The sequence below is a fragment of the Lithobates pipiens genome, unplaced genomic scaffold (genome assembly GCF_037356315.1).
Source record: "Lithobates pipiens isolate NorthernLeopardFrog02 unplaced genomic scaffold, aLitPip1_a1.2 Scaffold_23, whole genome shotgun sequence".
Classification (NCBI taxonomy): domain Eukaryota; kingdom Metazoa; phylum Chordata; class Amphibia; order Anura; family Ranidae; genus Lithobates; species Lithobates pipiens.
In genome coordinates, this window is record NW_027507785.1 from 54,722,231 (window position 1) to 54,748,911 (window position 26,681).

The window sequence follows — 26,681 nt, forward strand, 5'->3', positions numbered from 1 at the left end:
CCCAGCCCTGCCAATCATTGCCCCACCACCTTGTCCAATGCTGCCCCGTTATTTTTCCTGCTTTCTGATCACTTCTCTCTTTTCTGCAGCTTGCAACTGTGATGCGTACGGTTCGGAGATCCGACAGTGCGATCACCGTACAGGAATGTGCCACTGCCGGGAGGGGTTCACCGGGCAGCGGTGTAATCAATGCGCCAGAGGTTTCCGGGACAATTATCCCAGGTGTTCCGCCTGTCACCAGTGCTTCTACCAATGGGATGCCACCATCTCCGAGCTCCAGAACCAGCTTCGGGTTATACAGAAGAAGGTGTCCGACCTGCAGGACGGAGTGGAAGCTCCTGAGCTCAGCAACAGCCTCATCAAAGATCTGGAGGACAAACTCAGGATCATTAAACAAATTATCGGGGAGGGGACCATCGAAGGGACGCGCATGCTGGAGCAAATGAACAAGCTGGTCAACAAGATAAGGTAGGCTCTCTTCTACTGGTTGGACCTCATCACACACCTCCCAACTTTTTGAGATGGGAATGAGGGACACCTATCAGCAAAAGTATTCAGGCATAGGACACACCCCCTTGCCACGCCCCCTTAAAAGAGACTTGCACAAAAAAAACAAGATTTTTTAAACCCGCAAGTGATTTTTTTACCACTACTATTCCTTTTATATTGGCTTTTGGAATTTACAAATGCAGCAATTTAGAAATCAGATGAAAGGTTTAGTGCTGGAAAACACTTTTTGATAGATAAAAAGTAAATTTTATATACAACTATATAGATCAGAGCAAAATGAGGGACAAATGAGGAGGAATGAGGGACAGAGGGACATTGTTCCAAATCAGGGACAGTCCCTCGAAATCAGGGACAGTTGGGAGATATGCCTCATCACTCATAGAAAAATAGAAAAAAAGACTGAATTGTCCATCAAGTCAAGTCTCCAGTTACTTTGAGGTCATGTCCCCGTGTTCTTCATTTTGGATTCCTACTTTTACAGCTTTTAAAGCTTAACTCTGGGAAAACAACTTAATACACAGAATATATATAAGGGAGCTTGTTTAACTGCCACATTATGTCTTAATTCTGTCCACCCAGTCCTGAAATCTACACAGCTCTGCCACACAGTATACCTCTGCCCAGCAGGGGAGGATGTCCTGATTTTTTTTTTCTCTCTGCTACAGTTAAATTACCCCGTAAAGCTGGCCATACACTTAGGGCTCATTCACATGTATGTTGCTCTCTGAAATGTGATACGCATTCAGATCACTCTTCAGAGAACATTTGACAGGCAGTGAGGTGGCGCTGTATTGCCAGTTCACCGCCTCACTACGGAGACAGCCTCTGTCTCCTGTTCCTGAAGCTACACAGAAAGGAATTGAAGAATCTGTGTGCTCAATTCTCTGTCTCAAAGGTGAGATGTTAGGGGTCTGCTTAGACCCCTGATATTTCACCAAAGCAGCCCAACAGCATTGTAAAAAAAAAAAAATGTAAAAAAATAAAATAAAAACAATTTAACAAATTTAAAAAATAAATTACTTTTAAAAACAATAAAAAATTATTTAAAGAAATTGTGAAAATAAAAATAAATGCATTATATATATATATATATATATATATATATATATATATATATATATATATATATATATATTATGTGTGTGTGTGTGTGTGTGTGTGTGTGTATCTATATGTATAATTGATTTATTTTTATTTTTTTAAATACACTTTTACATTTCTTTAATTAATTTTTTATAGTTTTTAAAAGGTATTTTTTTAATATTTTTTTAAAATTTGTTAAACTGTTTTTTTTTATTTTTTTTTACAATATCTATCTATATTAATAGATAAATATATATATATATATATATATATATATATATATATATATTCTTTTTTTCCCCCAAATATATGTTTATTAAAGCTGTGGCGCAGCAAAATGTATATATACATTAAATGATCTATCTATTTATCTGTCTGTCTGTCTACTGTATCTATTTATCTGTCTATCTATCTTTCTATCTATCTAGATAGATAGATAGATAGATAGATAGATACAGTGCCTTGCGAAAGTATTCGGCCCCCTTGACTTTTTCAACCTTTTGCCACATTTCAGGCTTCAAACATAAAGATATAACATTTTTATTTTTTGTGAAGAATCACCAACAAGTGGGACACAATTGTGAAGTGGAACGAAATCTATTGGATAATTTAAACTTTTTTAGCAAATAAAAAACTGAAAAGTGGTGCGTGCAAAATTATTCGACCCCTTTACTTTCAGTGCAGCAAACTCACTCCAGAAGTTCAGCGAGGATCTCTGAATGATCCAATGTTGTCCTAAATGACTGATGGTGATAAATAGAATCCACCTGTGTGTAATCAAGTCTCTGTATAAATGCACCTGCTCTGTGATAGTCTCAGGGTTCTGTTGAAAGGGCAGAGAGCATCATGAAGACCAAGGAACACACCAGGCAGGTCCGTAATACTTTTGTGGAGAAGTATAAAGCCGGATGTGGATACAAAAAGATTTCCCAAGCTTTAAACATCCCAAGGAGCACTGTGCAAGCGATCATTTTGAAATGGAAGGAGTATCAGACCACTGAAAATCTACCAAGACCTGGCCGTCCCTCTAAACTTTCAGCTCAGACAAGGAGAAGACTGATCAGAGATGCAGCCAAGAGGCCCATGATCACTCTGGATGAACTGCAGAGAACTACAGCTGAGGTGGGAGAGTCTGTCCATAGGACAACAATCAGTCGTACACTGCACAAATCTGCCCTTTATGGAAGAGTGGCAAGAAGAAAGCCATTTCTCAAAGATATCCATAAAAAGTCTCATCTAAAGTTTGCCACAAGCCACCTGGGAGACACACCAAACATGTGGAAGAAGGTGCTCTGGTCAGATGAAACCAAAATCCAACTTTTTGCCCACAATGCAAAACGATATGTTTGGCGTAAAAGCAACACAGCTCATCACCCTCAACACACCATCCCCACTGTCACACATGGTGGTGGCAGCATCATGGTTTGGGCCTGCTTTTCTTCAGCAGGGACAGGGAAGATGGTTAAAATTGAGGGGAAGATGGATGCAGCCAAATACAGGACCATTCTGGATGAAAACCTGTTGGAGTCTGCAAAAGACCTGAAACTGGGACGGAGATTTATCTTCCAACAAGACAATGATCCCAAACATACAGCAAAATCTACAAAGGAATGGTTCACAAATAAACGTATCCAGGTGTTAGAATGGCCAAGTCAAAGTCCAGACCTGAATCCAATCGAGAATCTGTGGAAAGAGCTGAAAACCGCTGTTCACAAACGCTCTCCATCCAACCTCACTGAGCTCGAGCTGTTTTGCAAGGAAGAATGGGCAAGAATTTCAGTCTCTCGATGTGCAAAACTGATAGAGACATACCCCAAGCGACTTGCAGCTGTAATCGCAGCAAAAGGTGGCTCTAAAAAGTATTAACGCAAGGGGGCCGAATAATTTTGCACGCCCCCCTTTTCATTTTTTTATTAGTTAAAAAAGTTTCAAAAATCCAATAGATTTCGTTCCACTTCACAATTGTGTCCCACTTGTTGGTGATTCTTCACAAAAAATAAAAATCTTATATCTTTATGTTTGAAGCCTAAAATGTGGCAAAAGGTTGAAAAGTTCAAGGGGGCCGAATACTTTCGCAAGGCACTGTAGATAGATAGATAGATAGATAGATAGATAGAAATATATTTATGTATGAACACAGCCACATGTCCTAATCTGGTAGGTGTGGGTGAGTAGTCCTGAATGCACACTGTTAGTGTTTGGGGGCCACACACCTGTATCCACACCCCTGTATCCACACACCTGTATCCACACACCTGTATCCACACACCTGTTTCCACACACCTGTATCCACACACCTGTCTCCACACACCTGTTTCCACACACCTGTATCCACACACCTGTATCCACACACCTGTATCCACACACCTGTCTCCACACACCTGTCTCCACACACCTGTATCCACACACCTGTCTCCACACACCTGTCTCCACACACCTGTCAAAAGAGGATCTGAGGCTGTGTTCATACAGCTGCTGCTGCATCATCATAGTGTAACATAGGCTGCCTGCACACAGCTCCAGCCACATTTAAAAAAACATTGATTCACATCACCCATGTGAAGGGGCCACAAGATCTAATTTATACACTTTTTTAACTCAATACAGTTTTATCTTTTACATTTAGCAGGAATTGTGTAAATTAAGTCAGGTTTGTGACCCCTAATAAGGATTTTAGTGTATTTTTTGTGAAAATATTGTGTTGATATGTTGGGGGGGGGCCTTGTCTGGTAGGGTATAGAGGGCCCCGTGATGTCTAACAAACAGCCCCGGTATCCCGTACAAGTCTGAAGGGAGAACTAGAGGTCAGATTTAATACATGGTGACATATCTTAGTAATTGTACTTATATAACTTCCAATGTCATGCAGACTTGTCTGTACAGAGAGACGTGGCTGGGGGGGGGGGGGGGGGGGTGGAGGGGGGACGACAACTGAGTGTTGAGCTAAATATAGGTGCCCAGAGCTCTATTTATAATGGTGTGCTATTAATAGCGGAGAGTTTATGAGGCTCTATGATGAATGATCGAATGCTTTCTCACCAAACCCCTCCCCCCACCTCTCTGCAGGACGGAGGTGGCCCAGCTCTCCTTCAAACTGCATTCCCAGGAGAAGAGGATGAATGACACCATGACCAAAGACGGAAGGCAAAAGGAGAAACTGGACAAGCTGAACATAGAGCTCAGCCTGCTCAATGTGACCGTGCACAAACTCAAGACGCAGACAGAAGCCATCGCAGCCTCAGGGTTCAATGGTAACACACCGTCTGGTTTAAAAGTAGAACTATTTTTGCAACACATTATCCATTTTAATAAATCCAGGGACAATAAGTCACTTTACAGATCGACTTTTCTCTCCCGGTGTGCTGAGATCAGCCATCATAGGTCCAGTTCAATGAAAACTTTGCTTTGTTTAAAACCATCATGTCTGCAGTCTGCGCTGATCAGGGGTGTGAGCATCCACTGCCCTACTGACCGTGTCCACGGCCCTGCTGACCGTGTCCACGGCCCTACTGACTCCGTCCACTGCCCTACTGACCACGTCCACTGCCCTACTGACCACGTCCACTGCCCTACTGACCACGTCCACTGCCCTACTGACCACGTCCACTGCCCTACTGACCGTGTCCATGGCCCTGCTGACCACGTCCACTGCCCTACTGACTCCGTCCACTGCCCTACTGACCACGTCCACTGCCCTACTGACCACGTCCACTGCCCTACTGACCACGTCCACTGCCCTACTGACTCTGTCCACTGCCCTACTGACTCTGTCCACTGCCCTACTGACTCTGTCCACTGCCCTACTGACTCTGTCCACTGCCCTACTGATCCTGTCCACTGCCCTACTGACCGCTTCCACTGCCCTACTGACACCGTCTACTGCCCTACTGACCATGTTGACCACCCTACTGACCACGTCTGCTGCCCTACTGACCACGTCTGCTGCGCTACTGACCGCGTCCACTGCTCTACTGACTCCGTCCACTGCCCTACTGATCCTGTCCACTGCCCTACTGATCCTGTCCACGGCCCTACTGACCACGTCCACTGCCCTACTGACCCCGTCTACTGCCCTACTGACCGAGTCCACTTCCCTACTGACCATGTCCACTGCCCTACTGACCGCATCCACTTCCCTCCTGGTGCGTCCACTGCCCTACTGACCCCGTCATCCACTACCAGGGTTGCAAAGATCGCACTTGTGACTGGGCCCGTTACGCCACCATGGCGAGGCCCAAGACTGCAGGAACGGAGTGCCACCTGCAACCCTTTGTTCTATGATGTGTGGCCCTCAGTCTGTAGTGGGAACATTGATCAGGGTAATAACATTGATCTCTATTAGCCTCATATAATATGTTCCCAGTTACGTATTGTCTTCTGGAGCATCTCCCCAGCCAACAATGTATCCCGTCCTTACTCTCTGACCCTCATTTGATTTGGGTCTGTTGTTTCTGGCAGTCCTCTCAAGAATTATGTGCGGTCCTTGGATGATGTCAGGGGCTGCATTTGAGGCTCCCTTTAGCTTATAGGCAATCTAGACCAGTGGTGGTCAACAATAAAGCCATCAGTGCTCGCTTCAGGTTGGTCCACCAATAGATTGCCCTTGCAGATATCCAGAGAGCAGATTTGGCTCATACCGTGACAGTGCAAGAATGAGGAAGTGGATAACCACACACCTTGAAGGAATAAAACTCCAGCTTCTTCATTTCAACAGTTAAATATTTTTGACAGGAGCACAGCTACACAAGGAACACGGTTGACGCGTTTCACGTCAACACTAATCTGTGTCCAGCTGAGATAGAGTTGAGCTGTGATTGCTGGCTCTATATATGTTCTCTGCACACAAATGAAGTAGGTTATGCTTAAGCATCTGTGATGTGAAATGCATCAGCCGTGTTTCTCGTGTAGCTGTGCTGCTGTCAAGATTTTAATTGTTGAAATTAACCAGCTGGAGTTTTATTCCTTCGAGGTGTGCGGCTTTCTACTTTCTCATTCTTGCACCAGGGGTGGTCAACTTGAAAATTCCAGAGGGTCGCACAGTAGCAGCTCATTCTTATAATGTGCCAAACTGGGCAGCCCATACATAATGATTGCACTATAGCACATCTCAACAACCAAATGCGGTCCTGTTGCATTTTTTACAGAGAATAGCAATGCACGTGGAAGAAGAATTTGGAGTACCATAACCCCCAGCATTGGTGTCAGTGGACTCATTAGTAACCCCCAGCATTGGTGTCAGTGGACGCATTATTAACCCCATGCACTGGTGTCAGTGGACACATTAATAACCCCCAGCATTGGTGTCAGTGGACGCATTAGTAACCCCCAGCATTGGTGTCAGTGGACGCATTAATAACCCCTAGCATTGGTGTCAATGGATGCATTAATAACCCCCAGAATTGGTGTCAGTGGATGCAATAATAACCCCCAGCATTGGTGTCAGTAGACGTATTACTATTCCCTAGCATTGGTGTCAGTGGACGCATTAATAATCCCTAGCATTGGTGTCAGTGGATGCATTAATTACCCCCAGAATTGGTGTCAGTGGATGCAATAATAACCCCCAGCATTGGTGTCAGTGGACGTATTACTATCCCCTAGCATTGGTGTCAGTGGACGCATTAATAACCCCCAACATTGGTGTCAGTGGACGCAATAATAACCCTCAAAATTGGTGTCAGTAGACACAATAATAATCTTCAGCATTGGTGTCAGTGAATGCAATAATAACCCCCCAGCATTAGTGACACTGGATGCAGTAATAACCCCCAGCACTGGTGTCAGTGGCAGAATAATAAGCCCTAGCTTTGGTGGTAATGGAGGCAGTAATAACACCAGCACTGTTGTCAGTGGATGGAACAATAACCCCCAGCATTGATGTCAGTGGACACAATAATAACCTCCAGGATTGGTGTCAGTGGATGCAGTAATATAAAAATGATAAAATATAAAAGTATAAAACTCTATATCATAACTATACAATTATGAAGAGATAGTTTCCCTATAGAATCAGAATATTTTGTAAACTCGCCTTTGGTTTAGCTGCTAATTGGAGTTTTTATTTGTAAGGGGATTACATGTACTGGAGATCAGCGGTTAATGTCAGGATCGTGTTTTTCTCCCTTTCTTTTTTTTTTTTCCATGCCAGATATTATTTCGAGATTGTATCAGCAACATTTCCACTTTATTAGATTTCACCCCAGAAAAAAATCCTGCCTGTGTCAGATAAGCGTTACTCCGTGTTCCTGACATGGTCATAAATGGAAGCACTTTGTCAGCCTTTTACTAAATATAGATAATATACTGGCTGTGTCTGAGGTTTACCAAGAGTCCAAACACTTGTCAGAGGATAACTCCGCCCATAACTACAAAATGTTGAGCTCCAGGCAAAAAAAATATAGTTCCAGTTTTGTATTCATTAAGTTACTACATGTAGACCTAAAGCTGAATCCAGGCACAACTATTTTAATTCATATATACAGTATGTACAGTAGATTTTCAATGTATTCATTTATTTGATTTTTCTATTGGTTGAGCTTGGTGGACTGTCACGGTCAGGGGTCAGGCTCGGAAACCAGTAGCTATAGCAGTAGAAAGGCTCCCACCGACCAGCTGGATAAGTACACAAGCAGGTCACCCCTGGCAGATGACGTAGCAGAGAGTTTGTTGATGAGTTTTTAGATGTTGTAGGGTGTTGAGAGAGCTTCTCTATGTGGAATGCTTATCCAGGAAGGAGGTAACAGGAAGGGTCTTGGGGACGCTCCCTGCGGTGAAGGATGCATTGGGACTCTATGGGCTCTCTTAACTGCAAACATAGGCAAAAGGGTGACTCCCCAAAGGTGTCAGCTAGCCACGCTTCAATAAATGCCACAGGGTTCTTGCCTTCTGCTCTCTCAGGGAATGCACACCGCACGCACATTGTTTCTGCAAAGGCGGTTTTCCATGTCCTCCAACCTATCTGCATTAGTAGAGGCCACAGAATGAACAAATTTAACATCTCTCTGCAATGGCTGCCAGTCATCCACGGGCGTGCTAATACGCCCCTCCACAGCAGAGGTACGCTCCCACAGCTTCTGTATATCTTGCCTCACGAAAGACATTTCCATCTTCATACCTTTCTCCTCCCCTGTAAGATCTGCAATTGAGGAATTACAGACAGTGACAGCAGCTAGTATATCCCTAAGGGTTGGCTCAGGATCGGTGCTGACATGCTGGCTAGACAACGCCATGTCAGATGCCTGTGGCTGTGTGAGGCCTAGAGTCACAGGGGACAGAGCAGGTGGATCAGCCAAGATCGTAGGGTTGTCATCCAGGTCTACCAGATCCTCCTCCAGATTATGTCCACTAGGCACTGGAGTTGGTGGGGGGGTCTTTTCCCCACTTAGAGAAGAGGCATTGGGCAGCCTCTCTAGCTGATCAGGCGGAAGGCCGCCATCTTGGACGGGAGCATCTAGCAGGACTCAAGGGCCTTGTCCTCGCCTAGCCATGATGGGGCACTTAAATATTGCCAGCAATATGAATGACAGGATCAGCGGCACTCAGCAGTGACAGTCCCGAGTCTGTAGGGTACAGGATGGCAGTGCGGCGACACACATTCCTCAGGATATTCGGTGGAGCTAACGCCTGCATTTCCTTCTACATGCCTCGCTCGGCCACGCCTCCCACTGATAACATCACTGTATCAACGAATTTGTTCCACAGTGAAAGTCCCCACCTGAAGGCCTCTTTCTTTAATGCCTTTAACCCCACCAGGCTTAATCATAGAAATTCTAGAAAGGGCAGTTTCTAAGTGGGGACTATCATTCTGGTGTCTGTGGAATAAAGTTGCTGATACGGTGACGTCATCGGTGTGCCACTGTTCGGCTTTTACAAGGTGCATTTAGAGCATGGATGTCTCCTATTCAACATGAAGCCCATCTTCAGGAGATGGTGGGAGTTTCTTGCTTTGGAGTGGTGGATGGTTCTTACCTTCTCAAAGTGTATATAGTAACTATGGACGTTGAGTTGAACCCACTAAAAACCTGTTGCGGTTATAATGTGGGTAACATGAAACAAAGATAAAAGTGGTTGGAATTATTCCACTTGAGCCAATTGTCATATTTCGAAGTAAGCACTGTATGTAAGGCCCTAGTGAATGCCAAACTAAGATCTATAACAATTCAGAGCTGTCATACTAGACTCAGATCAGCCTACTAAATGAAAATGTATCAGTTATCCCGAATTCCTTGTAACACATCCAATTTCCTAACTTGACTGGTGCCATTTTATTTTTCAGAGACATATGGGAGCGTCCTGAAGGCCTATTTAGATTCCACAGCTGCTGAGAGACTTGCCAATGACTCTGTATATGGACCTGGTAGTCCTGTGAGCCACTCAAAGGAAACACGAGATGAGACGGAGAGGCTTCTGAAAGAGAAACTGGACAATTACCGAAGGAACGTGACCGCCCAACGGACTTCGCTGAAAGAATTGCAAAAGAAGACCAAGGATCTTAATGTTGTTAAAATCAATGAGAAGGTACAAACCTAATATCAATGAAGTAATTACCTTACATTAAAGCCTAGGTTGAGCCACAGAAATGAATATGAAGTCTGACAGACTTTATACCAGGGCTAGGCAACCTTAGTGGAGATCTACCTGAACAACATAAAAGAAAATAAAGATCAACGTGATTTGGCTTCCTTTTTTTATTTTTTATGACTTAACTAGTAAGGCTTAACTATTAGGGAAAACTTAGAAAAATGTAAAAAACAAATGTAACTTTAAAAATATAAACATAGCCTACCTTAAAAGAGGACAGTGTGAGTCAGTAGGACATTGAACAGTGTCAGTAGGGCAGTGGATGGTGTCAGTAGAGCAGTGGATGGTGTCAGTAGAGCAGTGGATGGTGTCAGTAGGACAGAGGATGGTGTCAGTCAGTAGAGCAGTGGATGGTGTCAGTAGAACAGTGGTAGTCAGTAGGACAGTGGATGCTGTCAGTCAGGAGGGCAGTGGATGGTGTCAGTAGGACAGTGGATGCTGTCAGTAGGACAGTGGATGCTGTCAGTCAGGAGGGCAGTGGATGGTGTCAGTAGGACAGTGGATGCTGTCAGTCAGGAGGGCAGTGGATGGTGTCAGTAGGGCAGTGGATGGTGTCAGTAGAGCAGTGGATGGTGTCAGTAGAGCAGTGGATGGTGTCAGTAGGACAGAGGATGGTGTCAGTCAGTAGAGCAGTGGATGGTGTCAGTAGAACAGTGGTAGTCAGTAGGACAGTGGATGCTGTCAGTCAGGAGGGCAGTGGATGGTGTCAGTAGGACAGTGGATGCTGTCAGTAGGACAGTGGATGCTGTCAGTCAGGAGGGCAGTGGATGGTGTCAGTAGGACAGTGGATGCTGTCAGTCAGGAGGGCAGTGGATGGTGTCAGTAGGACAGTGGATGGTGTCAATAGGATAGTGTCAGTCAGTAGGACAGTGAATGCTGTCAGTCAGTACAGCAGTGTATGGTGTCAGTAGGACAGTGGATGGTGTCAGTAGGACAGTGGATGGTGTCAGTAGGACAGTGGATGGTGTTAGTAGAGCAGTGGATGGTGTCAGTAGAGCAGTGGATGGTGTCAGTAGGACAGTGGATGGTGTCAGTAGGACAGTGGATGGTGTCAGTAGGACAGTGGATGGTGTCAGTAGAGCAGTGGATGGTGTCAGTAGAGCAGTGGATAGTGTCAGTAGGACAGAGGATGGTGTCAGTCAGTAGAGCAGTGGATGGTGTCAGTAGAACAGTGGTAGTCAGTAGGACAGTGGATGCTGTCAGTCAGGAGGGCAGTGGATGGTGTCAGTAGAGCAGTGGATGGTGTCAGTAGAGCAGTGGATGGTGTCAGTAGGAAAGTGGATGGTGTCAGTAGAGCAGTGGATGGTGTCAGTAGAGCAGTGGATCGTGTCAGTAGGAAAGTGGATGGTGTCAGTAGGGCTTTCTTTCCTTCAAACATATTAAGTGTTGAAGGGAGAAATCCTTCACGCTGCACTATTGTATTCTGACAGCGGGTGGTTCCCCTGGTATCAGAATACATTCATTACCAGCTATAGCCAGTAATCACAGGAAAAAAAAAACTGACAGGCTGGTTGTACTAAAGTCAAGCAATAGATTGACTTCAGTACATCCAGCCTGCCCATAGATGGAGTTCTTGCTGAACCAGCTCAATTTTGATCCCTCTATGGCTGGCTTTAGCCCCAGCACACTCAGTACACAGACACGCCTCCTCTTTTCTTCTGCAATACAAGTCTGTATGAAAACACTGGTGCTGATGGGTGTGGCTGTCACTCAGCTCTGTCAGTAAAGCACTGGAGAGGTCAGGAAGCAGCATTTGTACTGATAGTCATTTTAAAGCATTTCAAGCAAAAATCTGTCACAAATTATAACAAATGGGGGTACAAGACTATAAAGATATGAAAAGGGTCTAAGACTTCGATTGGCTTTTAGGCACTTCATCTCTCTAATACTGCTTGATAAATAAATAATTAGCACAAACACCAAGTGCCATATAGAGAAAAGATGTGAGCAGCAAATCAATTTGAAATTAACAAAAAAAAAAACACTTTTTTGCCCGCCTGTAATCTATGAGGCTATGGGGTAAGTGCCGACCGACCTAGAGTGGGCTAGGGGGATGTTGTTTTCCGACCCCCCCCCCCCCCCAAAAGAAAAAACACCAGCCACCACTGCAACCAAGAAAGGTATCGTTACCTATGAAGGACATTTTGAGGGCAGTTGAAGACCTCTCGTGTGGGCACACCAGCACCAGGTTTGCTAACCGCCAGTAAATTTACTGACAGTTTGTAAAATGCCAGTAAATATCAGGGGCTGATAATTTCATGCTGTGTTGACTTTTTAAGTGTAAATCAAGCAAATGACTTTGTTATAGGTATTGTCAGTGTTTCCATATCATGTTTACACTGTTCAAATATTCACTGTGTTAGTTGCCAATAGGAGTTCTGTAATGTTTCCGTTTGCCAGTAAAAAATGTGATCCGCCAGTAAATTTCCCATGTCTTGTCAGTAAAAAATGCTGTGGGAGATTGGCAACCCTGACCAGCACTGAGAAAGTAAATGTGGCAAGCAGCTTATGTTTATCACCAACAAAAGAGACACAAGTGTGCATGGGACAATTTACAATACGAACTACAAACAAGTACATTTTTCAGCATTAACTGCTTGCCAACCGCCCTGCAGCAGTTTTATGTATACGTGATTCTGCACTTCCAGGTAGGGGGCGTAACGTTCACGTAAACCAATCAATATATGCTTATTGGGATTTTTTTTACCAAAAATATATGGAGCAGAATATATTTTGGTCTAAATTTATGAAGAAATTTTATTTTTATTTTTATTTATTTTTTGCATATGTTTTAAAGCAGAAAATAAAAAATATTGTTGTGTTTTTTGTTTTTTTCAAAATAGGCGGCCTATTTTTGTTTTTAGCGCAAAAAATAAAAAACCCAATGGTGATCAAATACCACCAAAAGAAAGCTCTATTTGTGGGGAAAAAAATTACATACGTTTTATTAAGGTACATCGTTGCATGACCAAGCAATTGTCAATCAAAGTAATGCAATGCCGTATCACAAAAATTTACCTGGTCATGAAGGGGGGCAAATCTTCCGGTGTGAAAAGGGGTTAATCCAGGCACCCACCTAGAGCTACTTCTGTAATTCAAACCTAAATAGAAGTCATTATTGGCAAACCTGTGGTGATGGCACACATCATGACTAATGCCGCGTACACACGATCAGATTGTCCGGCGTACTTAGTCCACCGAAAACGGATTTCAGTGGACAATTCGATCGTGTGTGGGCTTCAGCGGACTTTTCCAGCGTGAAGTCCGACGGACTCAGAAAGTATTTTTGCACTCCAATCTTCCCGTCGGACTTGGGTTTCAGCGGACAATACGTTCATCAGTATGCTAGTCCGGCGGACTAAGAATGACGCATGCTCAGAAGCAAGTACGAAAAAGGAAGCTATTGGCTACTAGCTATTGAACTTCCTTTTTCTAGTCCCGTCGTACGTGCTGTACGTCATCGCGCAAGCGAACGTCGGACTTTCTGTGTGTCCGTGTGTGGCCAAGTCCGTTCAGTAGAAAGTTCGCCAGACTATCTGCCGGATTGTATGTCGGACTAAGTACGCCAGACAATTCGATCGTGTGTACGCGGCATAAAGTGCCCTATCCAAAAGCAGCCATGCAGATATGAGTTAATATTCTGATTGGCTGCTGTGGGGTACTGTCAGGGTTTGGCTTGTGGGAGCTTGTAGGCAAACAAATACTGCAACTGATTGGATGCAGTCATTGTTTGGATTCATTTTTTTCACCCAGCTCCTTAGATTTCTCAGTCCAAATTCATCAAGTCAGTTGGTGTTGGAAGGGCCGTCCACTGGTCGAATGTCAGCCAATTCACAGGAATCAGCCAAAATTTGAGCCAGCTCAACACGATCGGAAATTCCGCCAGAAAAAGTAAAAATTCCGCCAGCAAAAGTCCGATGTGAGCTTTTGGTCGGAGATTCTGACCGTGTGTATGCTCCATCGGACTTTTGCTGGTGGAATTCCTGCCAGCAAAAGATTGAGAGCAGGTTCTCAATTTTTTGGTCGGAAAAAGTTTGATCAGAAATTCTGATCGTCTGTACCAATTCCGACGTGCAAAATTCCTACGCATGCTCGGAAATAATTAGACTCATGCTTGGAAGCATTGAACTTCATTTTCTCGTCTCGTCGTAGTGTTGTATGTCACTGCGTTCTTGACGGTCGAAAGTTCGGAGAACTTTTGTGTTACCGTGTATATGCAAGCCAAGCTTGACCGGAATTCCGTCGGAAAAACCATCCAAGATTTTTCAGAAGGAAATTCCGCTCGTGTGTATGGGCCATTTGACTTATTCAACCTTACTCAATAAACAGCACAAGAACAAGAACCATGTTCAGTGCATCCCTGTGCCGGCAGTCGCATTGCTGTCATTGGGACGCCGTAGCTGTACAGACACAGCCGCTGCTCCCAATGTTCCCTCCATGCAGGGGTGGGTGCATGGCCCGGAACACTTCCCTGCACGGGACATGGATAAAAACACCCCATGTGAATGAGGACTATTGAAGCCGGATTTGTCCAAGAAGGATTCTTATTGGATGTAGCACTTTCCATTTGATCATTGTGTCAATTTATACCAAACAGAATAGACCTGATAGCTCAAGTGCAGTCAAACAGACAAAACAGATGTTTTCTGAGGCCAAGTTGCCTAATTTTGGTGAATGTCTTGGTTTCATTCTTTTAAATGGTTATTCTCCTGTGCCATACCTAACAGGACTCACATAATCAGTGCTCTATTAAGGCTATTGTGACTCATTGTGCGTTTTCTCTTTTTATAAGATTTGTGGAGCACCGGGGGACAAGCCTTGTGACCAGGCTCCATGTGGTGGAGCCAGCTGCAAGGATGACCAGGGCAAGAGGAAATGTGGCGGAGAGAACTGTAATGGAGCTCTGCCAATCTCAGCAAAGGCCCTCGCCTCTGCCCAGAATGTCAAAACGGACCTGGAAAACATGGCCACCCAGCTGAATGACATCTCTGAGAAGGTAGGCGTACCATGCCCTGGAAGGAGGGAGCCCAAACAATATACATTTTTTAATAAAATTGAGTAGAATTTCACATTTATTTAATCCTGATCAACTTTCTCAAGTCTTTCCTTCTTGAGGGAAAAAGAGGTACAAAGATAGATAAGATATATGATGATTATTTTGTAAGGACGCCTCAGTTGGTAAATATGGTGAAAGAAGTCTTAGCCCTTGTACACACGGTCGGAGAATCCGTCGGAATGTGTCCTATCGGATCGTGTCGTCGGATAATCCGACTGTGTGTGGTATGCATCGGACTGATTCCGTCGGAATATCCGTCAGGACCCAATTTTCCAACATGTTGGAAATATTTCCCGACCAACTGGTTCGATCGGACATACTCCGATCATGTGTAGCGAATTTTGATCGGACCAAGTGCCACGCATGCTCAGATCAAATTCCTACATCAAAGCTATTGGCTACTAGCCTGAATGTAGTTCCATCATAACTACATTACATCATCACGTTCTGAAAGATCGGATTTTTCGACAACTTAGTCCAACCGTGTGTATGCAACAGTTTCGGACAAGATCCGACGGATTTGGTTGTCGAAATCTCCGACCGTGTGTACAGGGGCTTAAAGCCCCCCGACCAGTTGTCTTCTTCGCTCCTTGTAATTACATCTTATTTTATATCCTTTTACTCACACAAATTTTGAGTTTCAAGCTAGAAATTTGTAAAAAATAAATGAAGGCATTCTCAAGTAATGCTCTTTGAATTGTAAAAAAAACATTTGTAGATCCAGGAAGTCCAAACCATTGCCCAAGAAGCCAAAGAGAAAAGTGAATCCACCTTGAGCAAAGCCAAAGACACCAAGCGGAAAATTGAAGACTCTACAGAAAAACTAAGAGCTTTCATCAAGAAGATTAAAGATTTCCTAACTGGTAATGCCAGTCTTGTCTTTGTATTGTGTTTGCCGTGGCTTGCTTTGTCTTGAATTGCTTTCCCTTTCCCAATTCCATTTCCCTTTCTCTTCCTTTCCCTTCCTTTCCACTCCCCTTCTCAGGATCGTTGCTAGGTCTGCAAAAGATCTGGTGCTAGAGCCCATAGAAGAGGTCACCAACCTTTTTGCAGGCCCTGGGGAGGGGGGGCTGGGGAGCACGCCGGTGGTAAGCAATTTTTTGCAGGCAATGGCTGGTGTTGGCGTTTCAATCATCATGGAACCATGGTTGATATGGTGTCAGGGAGATCGAAGCACAGTGTTTCTATAGTTACATTCTAATATATAATAAAGTGGTTCAACTCACCATAATGCAGAATCAGTGGGAGCCCTGGTCGTGTCACTTGCCACATCTCCTGCCCCCACTTGCGGCTTGTTACTTGCCACCGTCACCTGCCACTAGATGTGGAATGTCACTTGCCACGTCACCTGCCACCATTTTCAGATTGTGACTTGCAACGTCACCTTCCACCTGATGCGGATTGTCACTTGCCATGTCCCCTGGCACCAGATGTGGATTGTCACTTGCCATGCCAGCCAGTGCCACCAAATGTGCATTGTCGCTGCATTGGTGGCAGGCTGGCGGCACCGGTCCATTCAGTGTGGGCAGGATAACGCGGATGCGTGGCGGGCAGTGAGAGATGATGTCATCTATCTGCTCACCACCGCACCTCGATCCCACATTGAAGAGGCCTAGCTGTGAGGGCAGAAGAGCGGTGATGTGGAGCAGACGGAGAGAGATGATGTCATCTCTGCTCTTCTGCCCGCTTGCTTCTCTCCTCCACAACTCTCATGTAGCCCGCCGGTTAGACAGGAACCCTGCGGCAAGAGACTCATTGCTATGGGCCCCAGATTCAGGGCTGTAGCCTACAGATTCGGGGCTGTAGCCCCAATAGCCACCCCCCTAGCGACGCCACTGCCCCCTTGACTAACCAATGGGCCTCCATAACCAATAATCATATTGGAAAATTGTGATATTGAATCTGTTTGTATGTCCTTTCCACAGAGGAAGGAGCTGACCCAGAGAGCATTGAACTGGTAGCAAGGCAGGTGCTAAACATCTCACTCCCGGCCAGTCCTGGAGATATCGCTGCGCTCATCAAGCAGATCACGGACAGCATTGGTAACCTCAGCGGGGTGGACATGATCCTTAATGTGACATCGGAGAGCGTAAATACTGCCAAACTGCTCCTGCAAAAAGCCGTGGAGGCCAGGTAAGATAATCAAGATACTTACCTTGAGGCACTTTCTTTTGCCCGGTTACCTTTATACCTGGAGACTATTGCATTCAGAAGAGCCACTTTCTCCCTTTGAACTGATCTTCCAAATAATTGGCTGGCCAAGAAAATCGCTACAAAATTTTTTTTGCCCGGAATTGGCCCAGCTGTAGAAAGGTTAAAGCTGTGGCCACTAATCGATGTTTGGAAAGTTTGTCCAAAGCCTTTTAGCAGAGGATGTGTTCATTATTTTTGCAGATGGGTTAATCATAAAATACGTGGATAGACGGATGGAAAGCTTTGTGTGTAAATTCCAGATGTGTCCACACAAAACCTCTGGGCTGTAATAAGCAAAACCCGCTTATTATTTTACAGATGTCACGGAGCTCTTGTAGTTAGGAAAATATGTGATGATGATGATGGGAGCCGCTCACGCAGCTTGTTTGCAAATTCTCATTTTGGTCATCACAACTCCAGAACAGAAAAGTCCAGTCTGGATCCATCCTAACATGCAAGATTCACCCAACTTTTACCCAGGAACAACACACTTTTTTTTTTTTTTTCAACTGAATCCAATTAGAAAAGTGTGTGAATCTTGGGTGAAAGTTGTAAGAATCTTGTGTAAAAACAACAAAACCTTAACCCTAGGTTCCCATCTATGTGGCTGCGGTTGATGCGTTTTTCTGGCCCGTTTCGGGTTTTTAAACACAGGTTTTCGATACGTTTTTGCGTGCAGTTTTCATGCGTTTTGCACTGTTTTTTTTTTTTCTCTTTAACAAACTGTAAATAGCTGGTTGTTAACCACTTCAGCCCCCGGAAGGTTTGGCTGCTGAATGACCAGAGCATTTTTTTGCGATACGGCACTGCGTCGCTTTAACTGACAATTGCGCGGTCGTGCAATGCTGCACCCAAACAAATTTGAGGTCCTTATTTTCCCTCAAATACAGCTTTCTTTTGGTTGTATTTGATCGCCTCTGCGGTTTTTGTTTTTTGCGCTATAAACAAAGAAAGAGCGACAATTTTGAAAAAAAAAACACAATATTTTGTACTTTTTACTATAATAAATATCCCAATTTTTTTTTTTTTTTTTTTTTTTTTTAAAGCTATTTTTTTCCCTCAGTTTAGGCCGATATGTATTCTTCTATATATTTTTGGTAATAAAAATCACAATAAGCGTATATTGATTGGTTTGCGCAAAAGTTATAGCGTCTAAAAAATAGGGGATAGATTTATAGCATTTTTATTATTATTATTTTTTTACTAGTAACGGCGGGGATCTGCGATTTTTATTGGGACTACGACATTATGGCGGACACATCGGACAATTTTGAAACATTTTGGAGACCATTGGCATTTATACAGCAATCAGAGCTATAAAAATGCATTAATTACTGTATAAATGTCACTGGCAGTAAAGGGGTTAACACTAGGGGGCGATCAAGGGGTTAACTGTGTTCCCTAGTGTGTGTTCTAACTGAAGGGGGGATGGTATGGGATGGCATGAAGCTAGGGGAAGAGATAGATCGGTGTTCATACCTTGTATAAACACACAATCAGTCTCTTCTACCCTCAGAGAACCAGGATCTCTATGTTTACCCGGTTCTCGCCGTGTCACGAGCGATCGTGGGAGCCCAGCGGTCATCACGACCGCCGGCCACTCGCATCGGCTCCGGGGATGAACAGCAGGCACGCGCCCCTAGTGGCCACAAATAGAAGCAACGTAACATGACAGCCGAGCCATGTTGCCGCAGTACAAGTGTGGCGGCTGGTCGGCAAGCAGATAAGGAGCGGGCCAGGAAGCCGGGCCATCGCATCTTTAGCAACCGATGAGTCATCAGTTGTCAGCGGTGTTCCCCGCTGACAGCTGAATGTAAAAACAAGAATTGCCGGAAATAAAAAAAAGTTGGGGGGGGGGGAATGACGTGGTGTCTCACCAAATCCATACCAGGCTCTTCGGGTCCCTTCGGGGTTCCCCGTTGACAGCTGAATGTAAAGACAAGAATTGCCGGCAATAAAACGAAAAAAAAACTGTGTCTGGTCCCCCCTCAAAATCCATAGCAGACCCTTATTGAGCGTGCAGCCCGGCAGATCAGGAAAGGGAGGGGACAAGCGAGCGTCCCTCCCCCTCCTGAACCATACCAGGCCACATGCCCTCAACATGGGGGGGGGGGTGCTTTGGGGCAGTAGGAGTTCTGCCCCCCTCACCCCAAAGAATCTTGTCCCAGTGTTGATGGGGACAAGGGCCTCTTCTCCCTAACCCTGGTGAGTGGTTGTGGGAGTTTGCAGGTAGGGGGCTTATCAGAATCTGCAAGCCCCCTTTAGCAAGGGGGGCCCCAGATCCTGCCCCCCTCCATGGGAATGAGTATGGGGTACATTGTATGGGGTACAACCCTACCCATCTGATGACTCATCAGTTGTTAAGGATGTGGCGGCCGGCTTCCTGGCCTGCTCCAAATTTCAAGGGGTATGAATACTTTTTCAATGCACTGTACACATTCATTTTGTCAATTATCTATATTTTTTTTACCTCATCAGTGCCCCGCCTTTAAAACTATATCCATATTTCAACCATATTCATGAATTGTTTGGTACTTTCCGAATGTCATGTCGAGATCTGTAGTTGCCCTGCTCATGGTGAATACCAATTAGGCTTTAAAATGAAAGCAGTTCCAGTAAAAATGTCCTCATTCCCCTTTTCCTGCAGAGAGAGAGCTGACGGGGTGAGCGGGAACATTGCCGAAACCAAATCTCTGCTGGAGGAGGCCGGGAACAAAGCGAAGGTCGCAGAGAAGGCGCTGAATGCCACCAAACAGAGCGTCACCAGGCTGAAGAACACCGTGGACAATGTAAGGACCCTTGACCAGTGTTAGGCGGATTACCAACCCCATAGATTGTTATCATTTCTTATTTAATTCAGGAAATGTTACAAATGTGCAAAAGGTAGAAGTTCCGCGTGTTATATTCACTGTGGAACATAAAGGGTTAATCCTCTGCATTGTGTTAAAAGGCTGTTTAATCCTGTCTTCTCTGATCCTCCCCTTCTTCCACTGTCCCCAATCCGTCTCCTGATAGAAATGAGCCCTTGGAGGCGCTCTGCACATGCTCAGTTTGGTGTGTATTGCTAGAGAGTTTTTTTTTTCTTGGGCGAGTGCATGTGATCAGCACAGGGCCAATCAGCACTGCCCAGACAGAGGGTCAGGGGTTGTGCAGCCTCATAGGACAGTCAGGGGAGAATGAAAACTCCTCCTACAAGATTTAACCAGACACTTATAGAAGTCACAAGACTGCTCTATACTGCTGATGAGAAAAGGTATTTAGCAGTTTTATATTTACTAAAATAATTGCATTTCCATGTTCTGTGTGCTGTGGGGGACCAGATATAGTGAGTGTAGGGTCCGGGGGGTTAGTAATACGTTAAAGTGTATGTTATCCTAAAAATATATATATATTTTTTCTATGTATGTGGTCCCAGATGTGTATGTTATAAAATAGACATGTGCACTGCCAAAAAATGTGTTCATTTTCCTTTTTGTTTGATTCGTTTTTTTTCGTTTTTTTTTTTTTGGGTCATTCGTTATGATTGAAAATTGTTATTTCAAATAAATCGGGAAATTTGGAAATTTGAAAATTCAAATTTGGAAACTTAAAAAGTGGACAATTCGAAAATCCGAAAATAAGAAAGAAAATTTGAAAATAAGAAAGAAAATCCAGAAATAATAACTAACTAGCTAATAATAACTATTACCGTAAATTATAGGTATTGGAATTTCCTTTCAAATCTGACTCTTAGTGAACGAAACGAATACGAATTTATCTGAAGTTATGAATTATCCAAAATAACGAATGTCGCATCTAAATGAATGGAACGTAACAAATTAATAATAATAATAATAACATTTTTATTATTGTTATTATTATTATTCATTATTATTAATTAATTATGTTCCATTATTATTATTCATTATTATTAATTCATTATGTTCCATTATTATTATTATTATTATTCATTATTATTAATTCATTATGTTCCATTATTATTATTATTATTATTATTCATTATTATTAATTCATTATGTTCCATTATTATTATTATTATTATTATTATTATTCATTATTATTAATTCATTATGTTCCATTATTATTATTATTATTATTCATTATTATTAATTCATTATGTTCCATTATTATTATTATTATTATTCATTATTATTAATTCATTATGTTCCATTATTATTATTATTATTATTATTATTCATTATTATTAATTCATTATGTTCCATTATTATTATTATTATTATTCATTATTATTAATTCATTATGTTCCATTATTATTATTCATTATTATTAATTCATTATGTTCCATTATTATTATTATTATTATTCATTATTATTAATTCATTATGTTCCATTATTATTATTATTATTATTCATTATTATTAATTCATTATGTTCCATTATTATTATTATTATTATTCATTATTATTAATTCATTATATTCCATTATTATTATTATTATTATTATTATTATTCATTATTATTAATTCATTATGTTCCATTTGTTTAGATGCGGCATTCGTTCTTTCGGATAATTCGTAACTTTGGATAAATTCGTATTCATTGCGTTCACTAACAGCCAAATTTTAAAGACAATTCCAATACTTAAAATTTAATAATTAGTAATAGTTATTATTAAGCCCCATACATTATCAGATTTTCTGCTGTTTTTTTCCTTCAGATTTACCAAAACCATGTAGTAGAAGGGCCTGCATACAAATTGAAACTCCTAAGGTTCGACCTCATATTATATGCTTTTGGTAAATCTGAAGGAAAAAAATCAGCAGAAAATCTAGGATTTTCGGGTTTTCTAATTTTCGGATTTTCATTCTTATTTTTTTGGATTTTGCTTCTTTTGAATTTTCAGGTTTTCTAATTTTCATTCTTTTGAATTTTCAGATTTTCATTCTTATTTTAAAATTTTTGAATTTCCGAATTTTCTGGGGGGAAAAAAAACAGGTTTTCGTTAATTCGAATATTTCCAGGTTAACGAATTTTTTTGAATTTCGTCAAAATGAATTTGGAACAAAACTAATTGCACATGTCTATTATAAAACATAGTCTATCTATCATTTTCATGTATTTATTCCATCTGGTTGATCCTGCCAGTCAACTTTTTTCTTTGTTCTAAACTGACCACACAAAGCACAGAAGCTGATCTGTGGTCAGTTTTCATCCTTTGACTGGCAATTCAGAGGGAAAGGACACTGTGTAGACACACAGCATGCCTGTATTGGGTAGCTTGTTCAGTCACCATACCCCCAAACAATCACAGCTTGCCTCTGGCACACATACCTCTCCCAGTCACAGCCTATTTTGGGAACATGTCCCCTACACAAGCACATTCTGTGTCTTGTCCCAGGCTGAGCAGACTATGGAATATGGGCTCTAATAGGTTAAAATGTTTATAAAGAACATTTTTTTTGGAAACAAAGTAATGAGGAAATCCCTCCAAACTGAAGGAAAAAAAGTGTCCCAATGGAAGATTTTCCCTCTATTCCAGTTCTGGTGACAAGTTTTTCCCTCACTTAATTCCTGGTGACAATGACCTTCTCTGCCTGATTTAGGGAACAATTGGCTGACCAGGATACATTTTCTCAGCTAGTCACCATTGTATTGGCCATAGAAAGCCACCATCTACTGCAGTTCTTTCACATTCTATAGCAGTGTTTCTCAACTGGAGTGCCGTTTGGGTTTCTTCTTGTACCTGAGGACAAGACCCAGTTTCTCCTGGATCATAGATGGATGAGAGGACTCTATGATGGGGGGGACTCAAAATTTTTGATGGGGGGGGGCTTTGATGTGATGGGAGAACTCTGATGTGAAGGGGAGAACTCTGACGTGAAGGGGGCCTCTAACATGAAGGGGGGACCTCTGATGTGATGGGAGAACTTGATGTGAAGGTTGGACTCCTGACGTGATTAGGACCTCTGATGTGAAGGGGGACTTCTGATGTGATGGAGCCTCTGACATGAAGATGGGACCTCTGAAGTTATAGGGACCTTGTGATGGGGGTCTATAACTTGAAAGGGAGGGGGCCTCTAACATGAAGAGGAGGGCCTCTGATGTGAAGATGGGCTTTTGATATTATGGGGGCCTTTGACATTAAGGGGGGGCCTCTGACATGATGGGTATCTCTGATGTGAAGGGGGACTTCTGCCATGATTAAGGCCTCAAACATGAAGGCGAGACCTCTGATGTGTTAGGGACCTATGATGTGAAGGGGGGCTTCTGACGTGATGGGGGCTTCTAACATGAAGGGAGGACCTCTAACATGGTGGAGACTCTAATGTGAAGGGGACTTCTGATGTGATGGGGGCTTCCAATATGAAGGGAGGACCTCTGACATGATGGAGACCTCTAATGTGAAGGGGACTTCTGATGTGATGGGGGCTTCTAACATGAATGGAGGACCTATGACATGGTGGAGACTCTAATGTGAAGGGAACTTCTGATCTGATGGGGGCTTCCAACATGAAGGGAGGACCTCTGACATGATGGAGACCTCTAATGTGAAGGGAACTTCTGATGTGATGGGGCCTCCGACATGAAAGTGGGACCTGTGAAGTGATGGGGATCTCTGATGTGAAGGGGGGCTTCTGACGTGATGGGGGTTTCTAACATGAAGGGGGGACCTCTGACATGGCTGAGACCTCTAATGTGAAGGGGACTTCTGATGTGATGGGGCCACTGACGTGAAAGGAGGACCTATGAAGTGATGGGGACCTCTCATGTGAATGGGGGCTTCTGCCATGATTAAGGCCTCAAAAATGAAGGGGAGATCTCTGATGTGTTGGGGACCTATGATGTGAAGGGGGGGCTTCTGATGTGATGGGGGCTTCTAACATGAAGGGAGGACCTCTGACATGATGGAGACCTCTAATGTGAAGGGGACTTCTGATGTGATGGGGCCTCCGACATGAAAGGGGGACCTGTGAAGTGATGGGGACCTCTGATGTGAAGGGGGGCTTCTGAAGTGATAGTGGCCTCTAATATGAGGGGGGACCTCTGATGTGAAGGGGGGCTTCTAAAGTGATGGGGACCTCTGCCATGATGGGGGACACTGATGTAATGGGCAGCCTCTGATGTGGAGTTGATATCACCAAGGTTGTTGAGTTCATCACTCCAAGCTCAGGTTTCCCATTCATAAGTAACATTTATGTTATTTAGACTGCCGTGCTGCAAGATTTTGCATTATTTTAAAGATTAAACAACTGAAAAAAATGTTGAGAAACTCTACTCTTTAAGCACAAACCCACACATTTGCTCAATGCAAACATACACTACAGGTCTGTAAGGTGACTGTTTATGAGCAATCCTGAATTCATCTATAATCTGTAGGCCCTTGTGTAGTAGAGGAAAGGAACGAAGTCCCATGTGAGGACTGCAGGCCAACGTCCCACAAATATTATGGAGCATGATGGGGTTAATGTGACCCTTCTAAGGATAAGAGAATATATCAGAAGAATGCCCACCTGTGGTTTTATGGTAATAATATGCCATTTGTGATCAGCCATCATTTGTTGTGTGCACCAGTGATGGGTTAACCATTGCGGAGGAATTGCTGCCTCTGTATTACAATGGTGGCTTCCTCCCTTTCCTGTTATTATTCCCATACAACTCTGGCCGTGTCCTCCCTCTACTATTACGGTGACTTGCTTCCTCTGCTAGAGTCTGCCAGATCAGAGCAGAGATTGCACAGCTTGGGAAGGGATCCAGTTGGTTAATGTGAGCCGGGGGAGAAGTCATAAGCTGTGATAATGGCCATATCTTTCACATACAATGGACATTTACTCCAGATATAGGCCCGGGTTGTCTTATCTGTCCCCTGTTTACGCTGCTTCACTAAAATGTCTGAATTGATTTTTTTCCAGCTGAGCTGGTCACCGTGTTTACTATGCACTACTGTGGGTTGCATTTATACAATGTCACTTTCTGCTGAAATAGTTTAGGCCAGTGATGGTGAACCTTGGCACCCCAGATGTTTTAGAACTACATTTCCCATGATGCTCGTGCACTCTGCAGTGTAGTGGAGCATCATGGGAAATGCAGTTCCAAAACATCTGGGGTGTCAAGGTTCGCCATCACTGGTTTAGGCCTTCAATTAAAGTGTGTGTCTGGTGTAAATATTGGGGAGCCCAGGTTCACCAGCCAACCAGATTGGTCAAATCAAGCAGTCTTTTATTTTAAAAAGTTGGGAGAAAAAAAACAGCTTGTTTGTAGCATCAAATAAACAAAACAGTCCACACTCTTGGTACAAATCAAACTTTTGGCTCGCCGCCTGAAAAACCTGTCCCGTACCAGGGTTACGTTCCCCGCCTGCCTCACGTTCCCAAGGCCAGGTCACCAGCCGCTTCAGACTCCCATGCACAGCCAGTCCACCTGTCTTTCTCATACTCACAGACACCTGCTGGCTGTTTCCTGTTCCTTTTTTGGCCTCTCGTGCAGACGGGTTAACCCTATCAGGACAAAAGTCCCTGTAATCAGGGTTTAGGGGCTCTTTCCTATTCAAAGTCACTCTGAATCAAAAGGACTTGCCAAACCTGAGAGCACTGTAAATCAGTGCTCTCATCTCCAACTGGACTACCCTGGAACCCCGTCGACCTACATGGGTGGGAACCCCTGAAATATCAAATTTGCAGTCAAATCATCCCCCTTAAAGGGACGACAACCCAAATAATAAGCCACGTATCTCCCATGCCAGGACCCATCCCTGGCATCCTGTACGCTGAGCAAATGAAAAAATAAATCATATTACGTTTATCTTTGCAATACGTGCACGTTTTCCTATGTTCTTTAAAATTGGGCAAGTACAGAAAAATATTTGATTTGCCAGAAAACCAGAGCACTCCTAACCTAAAGTGGCTGTTAAGTCACTTACCCCCATTACTTGTATTACTTTTTAAATTCTAATTCAAAATACATTTTCTCACACTGCCGCTCTGTGGTCATGTACTCCTCTCCACTTTCCTTCCCTGATCTAAGAAGAGCTCTAACATCACCTGGCCAGCAGATGGAGGTCACGTCACCGCATAGTGGTGCTGTGAAAGGAGGCACTTAGGATTATGTAAAAAATAAAACAAAAAAACAAAACAAAAAAACGGACACTCTATTTTAGATCTTAATAAAACAGAGAGGATACAAGTAATGGGGGTATGTATTGCAGCGGAAATAGCGGCAAGAGGAGAGGGGTGAAGGGCAGGGAGGAGATTGTCTCTCAGTACACAGACTGAGCTGACAGGCAGGGAGGGAGGGGGAGCGG

The 26,681-nt window shown here is 43.4% G+C and overlaps 1 protein-coding gene across 2 annotated transcripts in view; it reads left to right on the forward strand.

Moving 5' to 3' along the window:
• The window catches only part of LOC143927533 (laminin subunit beta-1-like), a 190,033-nt gene that overhangs the window by 154,488 nt on the left and 8,864 nt on the right, over window positions 1–26,681 (forward strand). For both annotated transcript variants that reach the window (XM_077451647.1, XM_077451648.1), the window contains exons 26-32: window positions 90–468; window positions 4,660–4,844; window positions 9,869–10,110; window positions 14,966–15,169; window positions 15,948–16,092; window positions 17,155–17,362; window positions 20,070–20,211. In XM_077451647.1, coding sequence (XP_077307773.1) covers window positions 90–468; window positions 4,660–4,844; window positions 9,869–10,110; window positions 14,966–15,169; window positions 15,948–16,092; window positions 17,155–17,362; window positions 20,070–20,211 — 1,505 coding nt within the window. The remainder of the gene's footprint in view (window positions 1–89; window positions 469–4,659; window positions 4,845–9,868; window positions 10,111–14,965; window positions 15,170–15,947; window positions 16,093–17,154; window positions 17,363–20,069; window positions 20,212–26,681) is intronic.